Source organism: Salvelinus sp. IW2-2015, linkage group LG20 (genome assembly GCF_002910315.2).
Source record: "Salvelinus sp. IW2-2015 linkage group LG20, ASM291031v2, whole genome shotgun sequence".
NCBI lineage: Eukaryota > Metazoa > Chordata > Actinopteri > Salmoniformes > Salmonidae > Salvelinus > Salvelinus sp. IW2-2015.
Window position 1 is genome coordinate 25,410,879 of NC_036860.1, and position 12,781 is coordinate 25,423,659.

At 43.1% G+C, this 12,781-nt stretch overlaps 1 protein-coding gene across 1 annotated transcript in view; it reads right to left on the reverse strand.

Annotated features, from left to right (window-relative positions):
- The window catches only part of LOC111979954 (follistatin-related protein 4-like), a 227,883-nt gene that overhangs the window by 12,927 nt on the left and 202,175 nt on the right, over nt 1–12,781 (reverse strand). The window contains exons 8-14 of the mRNA XM_024010649.2: nt 11,918–12,038; nt 10,646–10,807; nt 7,085–7,219; nt 5,369–5,395; nt 4,304–4,422; nt 2,294–2,443; nt 1,174–1,281 (exon numbers count right to left, since the gene is read on the reverse strand). Coding sequence (XP_023866417.1) covers nt 1,174–1,281; nt 2,294–2,443; nt 4,304–4,422; nt 5,369–5,395; nt 7,085–7,219; nt 10,646–10,807; nt 11,918–12,038 — 822 coding nt within the window. The remainder of the gene's footprint in view (nt 1–1,173; nt 1,282–2,293; nt 2,444–4,303; nt 4,423–5,368; nt 5,396–7,084; nt 7,220–10,645; nt 10,808–11,917; nt 12,039–12,781) is intronic.

A 12,781-nucleotide genomic window follows, 5' to 3' on the forward strand; every position in this document is an offset into this window, starting at 1 on the left:
AGACGTAAGATGTGTGCACGCATGACTGTAAGCCGCTTTGGATAAAAGCATCTGCTAAATGACATATATATTATTATACTACCTCAATTGCTGTCTCTGAATAGCCAGCATTGGCACGTGCATACGTACACAGTGAGACCCGTCTGACAGTTAGAAAGGCTGTCCCTCCCCTTTCAACATCCCTGCGCCTTCATTTGTTTGATCTAATAAATTGACAATCTCACTTGGATGTTTGCTTAGAGATATTGAGCTAGTAAAAAAAGGAGGTGTTTAAATGTTGAATTGGAGAACGGAGTACTGCCTGTGCTCAGGTCAATTACTTGCATTCCAAGTAATAATGACATTGTCAAGCCATTTATCTGCTGTGTGATCCATATGCCCCACAGTCAGTTATGCAGATTGCCTGAAATTGAATTTTGGACCGAATGATTCAAGCCTCATTTTTGTAATTATTCATTACTATTGAGCGACAACAGAACGCCAGGCGTGTTTGAGTAGTTCTGACAATTCACCCGGATGCTTATGCAGAGCCGTTTTGAGAATTTACAACACTTTGAAGAATGAACAGAAAATCACTTTGTTTGCGATAGAAAAGTGCCTTTCAATAAGTGCCTCAACCTCCTCTTTATTTGAGACACATTGCGTCTCGGTTGGTAGTGAGAACATATTAGGATTTCACAATGAGCTCAACCTGACAAGTGCTCACAGCCTCTCCCTTGCTAATAAGGCTGTTAGCGAGGGAGAATATTGACTACTGACAGACAGAGCACCTCACAAGATTTTAATAGAACTCCAAAGGAAGAGGAAAACAACAATAAACACGTTGTGGCCATTTTGAAAAATGACAATGTAGTCCCTCAGCAGCTGTAGTAAGCTGTGCTGCTGTCCTCAGTTACCTCAGCCCTATAAATACTATTTAGTATTTTATTAGTTCCCAGCTCCCCCCCCCCCCCCCCCCCCGGGCCTGTAATCATCCCTGAAGTCTCCAACACATCCTCTCCAAAGGGACTGGATCCCATGTCTACAGTGCCACAGCTGTAAATTGTAGTTTGCTGACTGGTAAACGTTAAATACGATTAAATACTCACACAAATAAAATACTTGCTCATACACACGTGCACACAGACACACGAATGGACAAAAACACACAAGTGCACACCAATAACTCCTTACCTTTAAGGTTGGGTGGGACTTCTGCATACTGCCCCAGCTTAGCACCCAGACCTGGTCATGTGACTTGTCGTAGAGCAGCTTCACTGGGAAAGGATCTGTCTCTACCGTCTTGAGAGAGAGAGAGAGACACACAGAAGCGTGATCTTTTTCACCTGTCCTTGTGATTGTTTCTACCCCCTCCAGGTGTCGCTTATTTTCCCTTGTGTATGTATCCCTGTGTATCCCTCAGTTCGTCTTGTATGTTGAAGTCAACCAGCGTGTTTTTTCCTGTGCTCCTGCTTTTCTATTCTCTTCTACTAGTCCTCCCGACCCCCCCCCCCTCCCTTCCCCACCCCCAGTGAAGCGCGACAGAGTTACGTGTTCAGTAATGGGAAGCCAGCCTATTTATTTTCCACTGGTCAGCTATGTGTCAACAGCACTCCCACTCCGAGACCCTCAGAGGAGGGTGGACTCTGACGCTGCCACTCACATGTCAGAGAAGGGGAATGGGGGGGAGAGAGTGCACCAAACAATGAGACATACAGGCAACTGACCGCTCGCCACATCCCCCCCGTATACTCCTAGTTTGTTAGACACATCTCACTCACTATCAGCTCACTGTTCTTTTACAGCCATTTTTTTTTTTTTTACAGCATTTCTCCAGCTAAAGAGTTATATTTAATTTTTTTATCATGCTCAGTATCTAATATCATGCAGTGTGACAGTAAACGAAAATGACGTTCGTAACTGTGAGCTACATGTTGCTGTTGTTGCGTCAACACACGAGCACAAGAAGGGTGTTCTTGCCGTCTCGTTTAAAAGCCTCCCAGAAACGTCTCCGTAAAGAGTGGAGACAGCTGAGAGAGAGGGTGAGGTACAGTAGGCAGAGCGAGATGGAGGGAGAGAGGAACGGGATGATGCATTAGCCCCCTGCCCTCACACACACACCAGTGAGGGTATGGCGAAGTGTGACAGAGCGTGGCGATTGGGAAACCACTAGCGTATCTGTTTTCAGCCCTCTTCTTTCCTCTCCCTCTGTTTGCTCTCTCTCTCTCTCTCTACCCATTGGTGACCTGTCTAAAAGCCTCGGGGGACCGCTCTCTAAAGAGCTTATAGGAGAAGATTAATAATACCAACCAACCTGCACCACATTCTGGGCCTGGGTGTCGATGACCAGCAGGCGTTTATGAAGGGGCTGGGTGACGTAGATGTACTTATCCCTCACACTGACCGCTGAGGACCACACACAGTGTTCCGGAGACACACCTTCACTTTTAGGGCACATCTCCTCCTGGAGAAAGAACGGGATGGAAGAAGAGAGAGAATTGAAGAAGGGAGGAAGCAGAAGAAGACGGTGATGAAGAAGAAGCAGCAGAATAGAAGGGAGAGTGGCGAATCCACAGTTAAAATCACATAGCTTCCACACACAGGATAGGGCCATCATGCAGCAGAGAAAATGCTGTTTACAGCAGCAATGGACTAACACATGCCTTATTAAGTTTGTATTGATCTGTAATACAATTACAGCAATTTGTACAACTTAAATCCCTTAGAAAAACAAGCAACTTTTTCCAACTTAAGCCCATTACTTTGGGAGAGTGATGTTCTCTAGTACAGTATATTACAGACGTGCAGGGTTACTGTGAGCTATTGACTTGGGGTCTTTGACTAATGGACATTCGTAATCCCATAACATTTAGTGAACGGAGGGCACAGATATTGGCAATGAGTTGTAGTGGAGTGTGTGTGTGTGGGGGGGGTGTACATCTGTACAGTGCATTCGGAAAGTATTCAGACCCCTTCCCTTTTTGCACATTTTGTTACGCAACATCCTTTAAATGTATTAAACTCCTTTCCCCCCTCAATCTACACACAATACCCCATAAAAGCTTTTTAGAAAGTTTTGTCAATGTATTAAAATAAAAAACAGAAATACCTTATTTACATAAGTATTCAGACCCTTTGCTATGAGACTCGAAATTGAGCTCAGCTGCATCCTGTTTCCATTGATCATCCTTGAGATGTTTCTACAACTTGATTGGAGTCCACCTGTGGTCAATTCAATTAATTGGACATGATTTGGAAAGGCACACAACTGTCTATATAAGGTCCCACAGTTGACAGTGCATGTCAGAGAAAAAACCAAGCCATAAGGTCGAAGGAATTGTCCGTAGAGCTCAGAGACAGGATTTTGTCGAGGCACAGATTTGGGGAAGGGTACCAAAACATTTCTGCAGCACTGAAGGTCCCCAAGAAACATTCTTAAATGGAAGAAGTGTGGAACCACCAAGACTCTTCCTAGAGCTGGCCGCTCTTTGCCTGAATGCTAAGCGTCAATTCTGGAGGAAACCTAGCACCATCCCTACGGTGAAGCATGGTGGTGGCAGCATTATGCTGTGGGAATGTTTTTCAGCGGCAGGGACTGGGAGACTAGTCAGGATCGAGGGAAAGATGAACGTAGCAAAGTACAGAGAGACCCTTGATGAAAACCACCTCCAGAGTACTCAGGACCTCAGACTGGGACGAAGGTTCACCTTCCAGCAGTACAACGAACCTAAGCACACAGCCAAGACAATGCAGGAGTGGCTTCGGGACAAATCTTTGAATGTCCTTGAGTGCCCAGCCAGAGCCCGGACTTGAACCCGATCGAACATCTGACCTGAAAATAGCTGTGCATCAACGCTCCCCATCCAACCTGAGAGGATCTGCGGAGAAGAATGGGAGAAACTCCCCAAATACAGGTGTGCTAAGTTTGTAGCATCATACCCAAGAAGACTCCAGGCTGTATTCGCTGCCAAAGGTGCTACAACAAAGTACTGAGTAAAGGGTCTGACTACTTATGTAAATGTGATATTTCATTATTTTTATATTTAAAAAAAAAAAAAAAAAATGTTTTTGCTTTGTCATTATGGGGTATTGTGTGTAGATTGCTGAGGATTTGTATTTATTTAACACATTTTAGAATAAGGCTGTAACATAACAAAATGTGGAAAAAGTCAAGGGGTCTGAATACTTTCTGAATGAAATGTATATCTGTAAGAGTGAGGCTTATTCCCTCTGGATTAGTATATGTTTAATATCATCTCAAGTCATAAAAAGTCCACAAATACATGAATCATTATCCTCTAAAACATGTACAGTATGTACTCACATAGCTGGCCATGATCCTCTCGGTGCACTTTATGTGTCTGCGTATCTCACACTCGCTGGGCTGCAGCACCGTGATGCCCTCATCAGAAAACACATAGAACATGTTCCCTACGCTCAACCCTGGGGAGATAGGACATAAAAATTGGTTCAGCTAACATTCAAGAGCCTACCAGAGCCTACAGACCCTGTTAGCAACACCTGAGCCGGTGAATGACTGGTGGTGTTGTCAGGCATTTTGACAGCACAGTCAGTCTCTGTAAACAGCATGTCTAGCGAGTGAATTGTGAGACTGTCTTCTCAAACTTGATAGCCGCTATGAGCGCGAGAACATTTTGCAGGCCAGTTACCTGACCCTAAARGACAGCTGTTAACTAGACAACTGCTATTCATGCTTTGGAAAAGCACATTGTGTGGGGATGGATGGCAGGTTACATCATACTGAATGACGAGGTGAAATCAACACCGTGAGTGCTGCTGACACAGTCATGACGTGACGTGAAGGCCAGTGGTGCAGTCTGCATCGGGGGTGCAAAGGATTCAAACCGTGGGCCTCTCTCATGCTCTCTAATCAGCCCAAAGAGTTATTCTCAAACACACGTTTTGGTGTCACAACTAGATTATACTGTTCTGAGGAAGAGTTATGTGTGCTGAAGTGTTGAGGCAGGCCTGTAACAAAACTGTTTTAATTGTGTGTATATTTTCATGGTTAAGTCTTGTGAAATAATGTTTTCAGCAAGAACACATACACACCAATCATCATTCAGGATGATATAGTAAAATGATGGAAATTAGCGGTAAAGTTGCTAATTAGTGGTGTTTTACAAATTACGTTTTACTCTTGTGGATTGGTATTCTACACAAGCATTTCGCTACACCCACAATAACATCTGCTAAACATATGTATGTGACAAATACAATTTGATTTGACATATACTGCATATAATGAACCTATTCACCCTACAAAACATAGGCATTCAGAAGAATGTTGGTCAATTAGAGAAGTTAATTTAAAAGAACAGAAAATAAGACATGGTGAAAAGTGTTATACAACAGTAGATTTTAGTACCTTCCTCCCGCCACAGTATATTTGCCACTGCAGCATCAGCATCCGAATGACAGAAGAGCGACAGAGAYAGGGAGACAGAGGAGGGAGGGAGAGAGAGAGAGAGAGAGAGAGAGACCATGTCATATCAAGTCATTTCAGAAAAAGTGGGACAGAAACACATTTAGCAAGAGTATTTTATTTTTTAATTGCATTTGAGGTCTAACTAAACCCAAAGGCTGTAAAATTGTTTTATATATATATATATATACACTGTACATACAGATACCATACAATAAATCAGAAACAGAGCATTATAATTTATTTGTTATAACTTCTGTTTCTGACACTTTCTACCAAAGGTGTGGACTCGAGTCACATGACCTGGACTCGAGTCAGAATCGAGTCCAAATATGATGACTTGCAACTCGACACCAATGACTCGTGACTTAACTTGGACTTGAGCCTTTTGACTCGAACTGACTTGATACCCTCCCCAAGCCCAAATATAAAAAAATTGTGCAGCGCATCATCTTCATTTAACAGATTACAGTTTGAATCGGACAGCAGCCAATCAAATTGTGCCAGCTGAGAAAAAGTTGCGCGTGGCAGTGCAGAGGAACGTCGGTGGGTGAATTCAGACGGAGCCCTTGGAAAGATGATACCCCAAATTATTATTTTCGGATATAAAGACTATGATGTAGTCAACAAAAAACGGATTGCAACTTGCAAAACATGCSGGAAGAAAATTATAGATGGAGGCACAACATCTTCCAACTTTGTTCGACATTTGAAGCTGCACAAAGAACGGTAAATTGTGGCTAATATAGCCGACAGCTATATATACATTTGCTAGTGTAGCATGTAGGCTAGCGTAACGTTAAATCAATGACCCTCCACACAGTCAGTCAGTGCGGGAACGTGATCATTGCACCCAAGATTGGGCTACAACTGGCTAGGCAGTTGATAACCTAAATCCTGCCTGATGTTACTGCTGTTCCTAAAACCATTGACATACGTTAGCCTACTGTAACCACACACAAAGAGGGTGTGTGTGTGTGTAAGGTTGGGCGATTGTGTACAAGCCTACATCGCCCGATTYCGGCCCATAGCGATCCTCGATAGTCGATTGATTTGGGGTTGGGGGGGACTTGGCAACCAATGTATTTCCATGGAAATATACAGTTTATTTGGAAAGTAAAAAAWATATATATTTTTTAAAAGCATTCATGATTTGTGTAAATGTAATATACTAACTATTACTCTTGTTAAAAATATGAAATAGTATTACATTTGGTGAAGAGCACATTATGACTTGTTTAGGACTCGAAACTCAAAGCTTAGGACTTGAGATTTGTTGGTCTTGACTTGAGACTTGACTCGGACTTTAATTTTTATTTTATTTATTTCACCTTTATTTAACCAGGTAGGCCAGTTGAGAACAAGTTCTCATTTACAACTGCGACCTGGCCAAAATAAAGCAAATCAGTGCGACACAAAGAACAACAGAGTTGCCTGTCTTGACTTGCGACTTGACTTGGGACTTGAGTGCTAAGACTTGAGACTTTGTGACTTGTAAAACAATGACTTGGTCCCACCTCTGCTTTCTACAGCTTAATATTTTCGTTAATTTTATGCAGATATTGCAACATGCTAAATTACTGTCTACATTTTCATTGCCAAAATTGGCTTTTGAAAATCCCAGAGGCATTTTTCCATGTTCTACTCTCAGCCACTTACGTGTCTTTCTGGCTGAGTCCTCCACAAACAGAGACGATATGTCCTCGTCCACCCCCACCTCGTTCTTAGCAATGCAGGTGTAGGCGCCTGTGTCCTCATAGCGTACACTGCCAATGTGGAGCTCGCTCCCATTCGCTGTGTTAGAGATGAGCAGAAAAGACAAGCGTTAGCTCAGCCCCACGTTTCTACACTGATACACATTTTCCATGGCTGTTTCATCCTCCCACCTAAAAAATGCACACCTAAAAATGTCCTTTTCTAAATGAATAAAAAAAGATAATCTAAGTAGCCACCTACCTGCGCACACACTTCTCATTAACAGAAGCCATTGACGCCAGAACCCTTTTGACGACGTCACAACAACACTTTATCAAAATATACTTTGACTGAATCGTCTCTGTTCTGTTCCCAGAGATCTAGAGTGTCAGTTGAAGGTGATGTCTCCCAGGACACAGTGAGTGCTATCATCAGAGGCATCCCTCTCTGATGGTATCACTAATGTGTGTGTGTGTGTGTGTGTGTTAGATGTATCAGGTAAAGGTGATGTATCCCAGGGCACAGTGCTAGCATGAGAGGCAGCAGAGGTATTCCTAGCTCTCTGACACTAGTACTCAGCCTTTTTTGGATTTACAGCATGCTCTCACACTCACATCCCTCCCTCCCTCCTCATCCTCACGCTGCTGCTGTTGCTGCATTGTTGCCTTGATCACAAGGCAATCTTCACAACGCCGCAGAGGAGTGAAGGACGCCTGTGACAGACAGCTGCTTTCGACACGCCGCGTCAAAGATCATGTGCCAGTCTCTCCCCTCATCTCTCCCTCTTGCTGTCCTTTTTGATCCCCCTCTCTTGAGCTCTCTCCATGTATCTCCTAAATGTGGAGTGGCAGTGTAGAAGCAGTGGAGAACTTCTCAGTGCTACAAAAGACCTGACTGAGCCATGGCCTGAGACTTAAACCCTGGACTAATGTAAACAAACAACTTCCACAGGACCCAATGCACAGATGATGCAATATACATTTATTGAACTAGGCAAGTCAGTTAAGAACAAATTCTTATTTTCAATGGTGGCCTAGGAACAGTGGATTAACTGTCTTGTTCAGGGGCAGAACAACAGATTTTTTACCTTGTCAGCTCAGGGAATCGATCTCGCAACTTTTCGGTTACTAGTCCAACGCTCTAACCACTAGGCTACATGCCGCCCCCATGTAGATAACAAAAGTTATACCACCTTATAAACAGTCCTTTTTGTTACACTATACCTCATGTTAGTGAAATGCACACTTAAATGGATGATGTTTTTACAGTAGTTTGTGTTCAAATTCACTTTTCTATCTAATCTTTAGGGAGGAGAAACATAATGATGTAAAGTGTGGGCCTCCCGACATTAAACACCAGACAGTGTCGTAATTGCCTATTATCCATAATTATGCCTTGATCAATTTTTATGCATAACCACTCAATTAATAATTTGCCTATAGTTAGACATTGATTTCTCACTTAAAATGTTGTTTTTGTGTTGAATTTATAACAAGGGAACAGAGATATTATACTGTGATTTCAGACTTGTAGAAATGTGTGGCACCAGGGGGTAAATGGAAGGTTTTAGTGAGGTGAAATGTTGAGAATGTGTCAGATAGAAATTAAATATACAGAGCTGATATATACATATATATATATATCAATATTCCAAATGACAGAGGATGATGTTGGTTCTACATAATGCATTTCTATCTGATTTCAGCAGTGTTATGCCTTCCTAAATATCCCCCATGCAGCTGTCCATTCAGCACCATCAGTAACACTAAGCAGTCATGAACCTTGGAGAGCACCTATTCCTAACAGCTGAGCCTCTTMAACACTCCCATTGTAAATGGAGGGGATCCTGGCAGCATAGCTAGGCAGTTTACCGACAAAAGCTATGTAAAAAAAATAAAAATAAACGTGTAATGGAAACAGCAGCTATAGGAGAAATGMTTTGTAAAGATCGACAACATTTTTATCAGTTCAGTTAGGGGTGGATTTTTCTTTTGTCTAACTTTCTTTATTGCGACAAATGACGGAAACAGTGCTTTTCGAATAAATTATGATTGCCGAATCATTTTGAAGGGACGCGGGGCACGTGAACCTCCACTCCACATTTGTTTCTAAATGCCTACTGCTCGTTAAATCTACTGTTCAACTATAATTAAAAAAAAACATTTCTTTGCAGAATCATTATCCTGACTTTCAAGAATGCCTGAATTGCTTCGCCTTGCTTTTCTGGTTGACTGGATGCAAGTTTCACCATCCAATTATTGCAGATCTACAGGAGTGCACGGTTCACCATGGCACGGACCGTGGTGATACGTTGGCACATGAGAATATGGCAAATATCAGTCAAATCTTGCATTCTATCCATTTTGGCTTTTGCAGGCTACCTGATACATGAAACAGATAGGTGGGAGGGCATACAGTCTTTTTATTAATGCGGAATTAGCCTAAACTAATGAAGGAAACACTTCAAAAAACATTTTTTCGTCAACTATATTTCTATTTGACATTCTAGATTTTTGGGATGTCATTAGCTCCAGCTGTTTTTATCGACACAAACGCACCGTAGCAGTCAATTGTCGCATCTATTTTCTATGCAAACCTTCTAAATGTCAACAACAAAAAATCACTGGACAACTTCATGGGAACATAGCTAGTGAGTACTGTAGCCTCACCTTTACATTGGCAAGAAAGATTGTGAGCTCTAACATTAGCCTCTGAGTTGGAAATCTATTTACTGAGGCAATGTTGAAAAAATTCATGGCAAATGTGTAGAGTATCACTCTCTAAAACCACCATATTCTGTAGACTTTTGAGCACTCTGTTAAACCTTTACTAGGTACAAGAGTATCATCAGATCTAACAATTAAATTAACATCCTAGAATCCAGCTCTAAACTGAGCTGTGAGAGTCGGCCAATCCGTGAAGCTGGATTGCAGGATGTTAATGTATGTGTGAAGCTTTCAGAACCTCCCCTGTTTAAGCTGCATCTGAAGCCTGAAAACAGGCTATTATCACAGGTAATGACCCACACACAGCCTATAAACTGCCATCTAACGAGGGTTACTCCATAAAAGACGCTCACTTCTGTCCCCTCGGAAATTGAAACTTCCGTTTAACTCCCCCACATGGCTGGCTGCCGTAGGTTTCATTTTCACCCACTGTTGTTCCATCTATTTCTTTAATCTTCTAGGAATGGATATTTACTCTTTTAAAATCAGTGGCCTAAAGCAATCAACCGACAAAACAACAATAGTCAAAACGGTCACCATAATCTTAGATTTGGCAACACAGAAAGGTGTGACACAGACTGGCACCTAGTATAGCAACACCTCCATGGTTCCCTGCATAATGGGGTGTCTGGTAAACAGCAGCTGCTATGACGGTAATAATAGTCTCAAGTGGCACCCTGACCCTTATATGTTACCTATGGGCCCTAGTCAAAAGTAGTTCTCTATATAGGCAATAGGGTGTCATTTGGGATGCACTTAGTCTTGCCAGTGTGGGCAGCAAGGCAGCCTGGTGCCTTACCGATGAGGGAGAGCTGCTTGGAGGGTCTAGGCTGCAGGTCCATGCCGTTCTTCAGCCACAGGATCTTAGGGTCTGGGATGCCGTCGGCGTGGCAGTGCAGGCTGGCAGACACACCAGGCTCCTGTGCCTGCGTCTCTGGGTAGACCAGGATCACTGGGGGAACTAGATACACAGAAACACGCACACATGCACAGACACACACATGAAAAGAGAGAGACACACGCACACAGCCACAAGAGAGAGGAGTCAGGGAGGCATACTTACAAAGAAACATTGATAGGAGTGGCAGGATGGTATAGAAACACACACACACCAGGCACATCGAGCACACCATGCAGAAAGGATTTAGTTTCACACCAGTACACTGCATTAAAACAGAGTCCAGCATGAGACATGTTTATAAGAGGCATGTTTACATGTTCATAAGACCAAATAAGATCACAATTGAAATACAAGGTAATTGTCTTCCAAGATAACGTGCCTTCCAGGAAGAKAACTTTTCTCTCCGTCTTCAGCTGAAGCCAGGTCTTAGATGCAGCTGTATCGTTTTTCAATTAGCCTAAATCCTGCCGTACAACACAACACAATCACGCCTATTGTCCCTGTTAATTGAAAATCATTTCGGGCTATTTTTCTCCATTCATATCTGCGCATGCAATGAATCAAAGCTCTGAGAATGGCGATTATTATCTTTGATTTGATACGGTACAGACGGCTCTCCCAAGGTCCTCAATGAAGAGGCAGGCCCGGTAATCACACGTCATCTCGGCGGGAAAAAAATACTTATGCAAATGAGTTTGTCGAGCAGTGTGCTTTGATAAATGTCTGCAGCATCTGCGCTGCTTGCTGCTGGCTAGTTGATGTACTGTAGCTAAAACGGTTTACATGCTCAGGGTGGAATCAATTGAGTATGGTGAATAGAACGCCATGGTTACAGGCTTCATTTGCTTTCTATGATAGAATGTTGGACTCAATGCCATGTTTGGTGATGTGAACGCTGTTGCTGCCACTAGAGTCTGAGGCAGGGGTTTACCAGTCCTGACCCTGGAAGGCAACTCTAAAGGTCCCTCCTCCACAAGAGCATCTAACTTTATCAAACTATTTGTTATCTATTCAAGCGACAACAAAAAAGGAACGTAACGTTGAACGCAGCAGTGATCGCAAACTGCAACTACTACACGTTTAGTCAGGTCAACATTCTGGTGACCACGTGCCAAACTAAAATCTGACCATGAAAYGACAGTGAAATGTCAAGTATGTGCCATTACTAACCATTCACCTGCAGTACATGGGTCTGGTAGAGCTCTTCATATCCATACGCATGACAGCTGTAGTTCCCCATATGAATGGTTGTCACCTTGGTGATGTAGAGGGAGCCGTCATCGCCAAAGTCCTATAGGGAGAAGAGGGAGGTGGCAGTGGAGGATGGTGAGGAAGGGAATAAGGGAGGGGAGTGAGGTGAGGGGGGAGTTGGGGACGGATGGAGGGAGGGGGGAAGGAAGGCARACAACAGGGGAGCATGGAGTGATGGGAAGCATATTAGACAATGAATCAACGTGGTCCCTGGGTGTTGGGAGGGGCGTGGGGATTTGAGCCCCGTCGTCACGCTCACTCAGTCTGATAAATAGGAAGGGTTAAAAATACAAAGAACATTAGTGTGATTAATGGAGCCAGTTGTTGTTTTTCCGGATGCACAACTCACCTGGGGTTTTAGCAGGGGCTTAGGGAGGATTAAGAAACTAAATAGTGGTGTCCCGTATGTGGCGGACAGACTGTGTGCAAGGCTACCTACCTGGAAACACATCTCTCTCTGAACACAGACTAAATAAAGCCTTAGAGTTTCTTGCCACAAGCTATTGTCCCACTATGTGATTTTAGATAGAAAACATTGCTACTCTCTTAGCTAACGAGGTGGGAGTGGATGAGGACATATCATCTCTAGCGATGCTTTTAGTTGAGGAAAGGCAGAGGATATACTTAGGACGGACTTTACAGAACATAGCAGAACAGTAGAAACTGCTTTAGAAATGAAATACTCTATAGTACAAGTACCTGTAGATCACAGGAGGTTGGTGGCACCTTAATTGGGGAGGACGTACTCATGGAAAAAGCTGGAGTGGAGTGAGTGGAATGAAA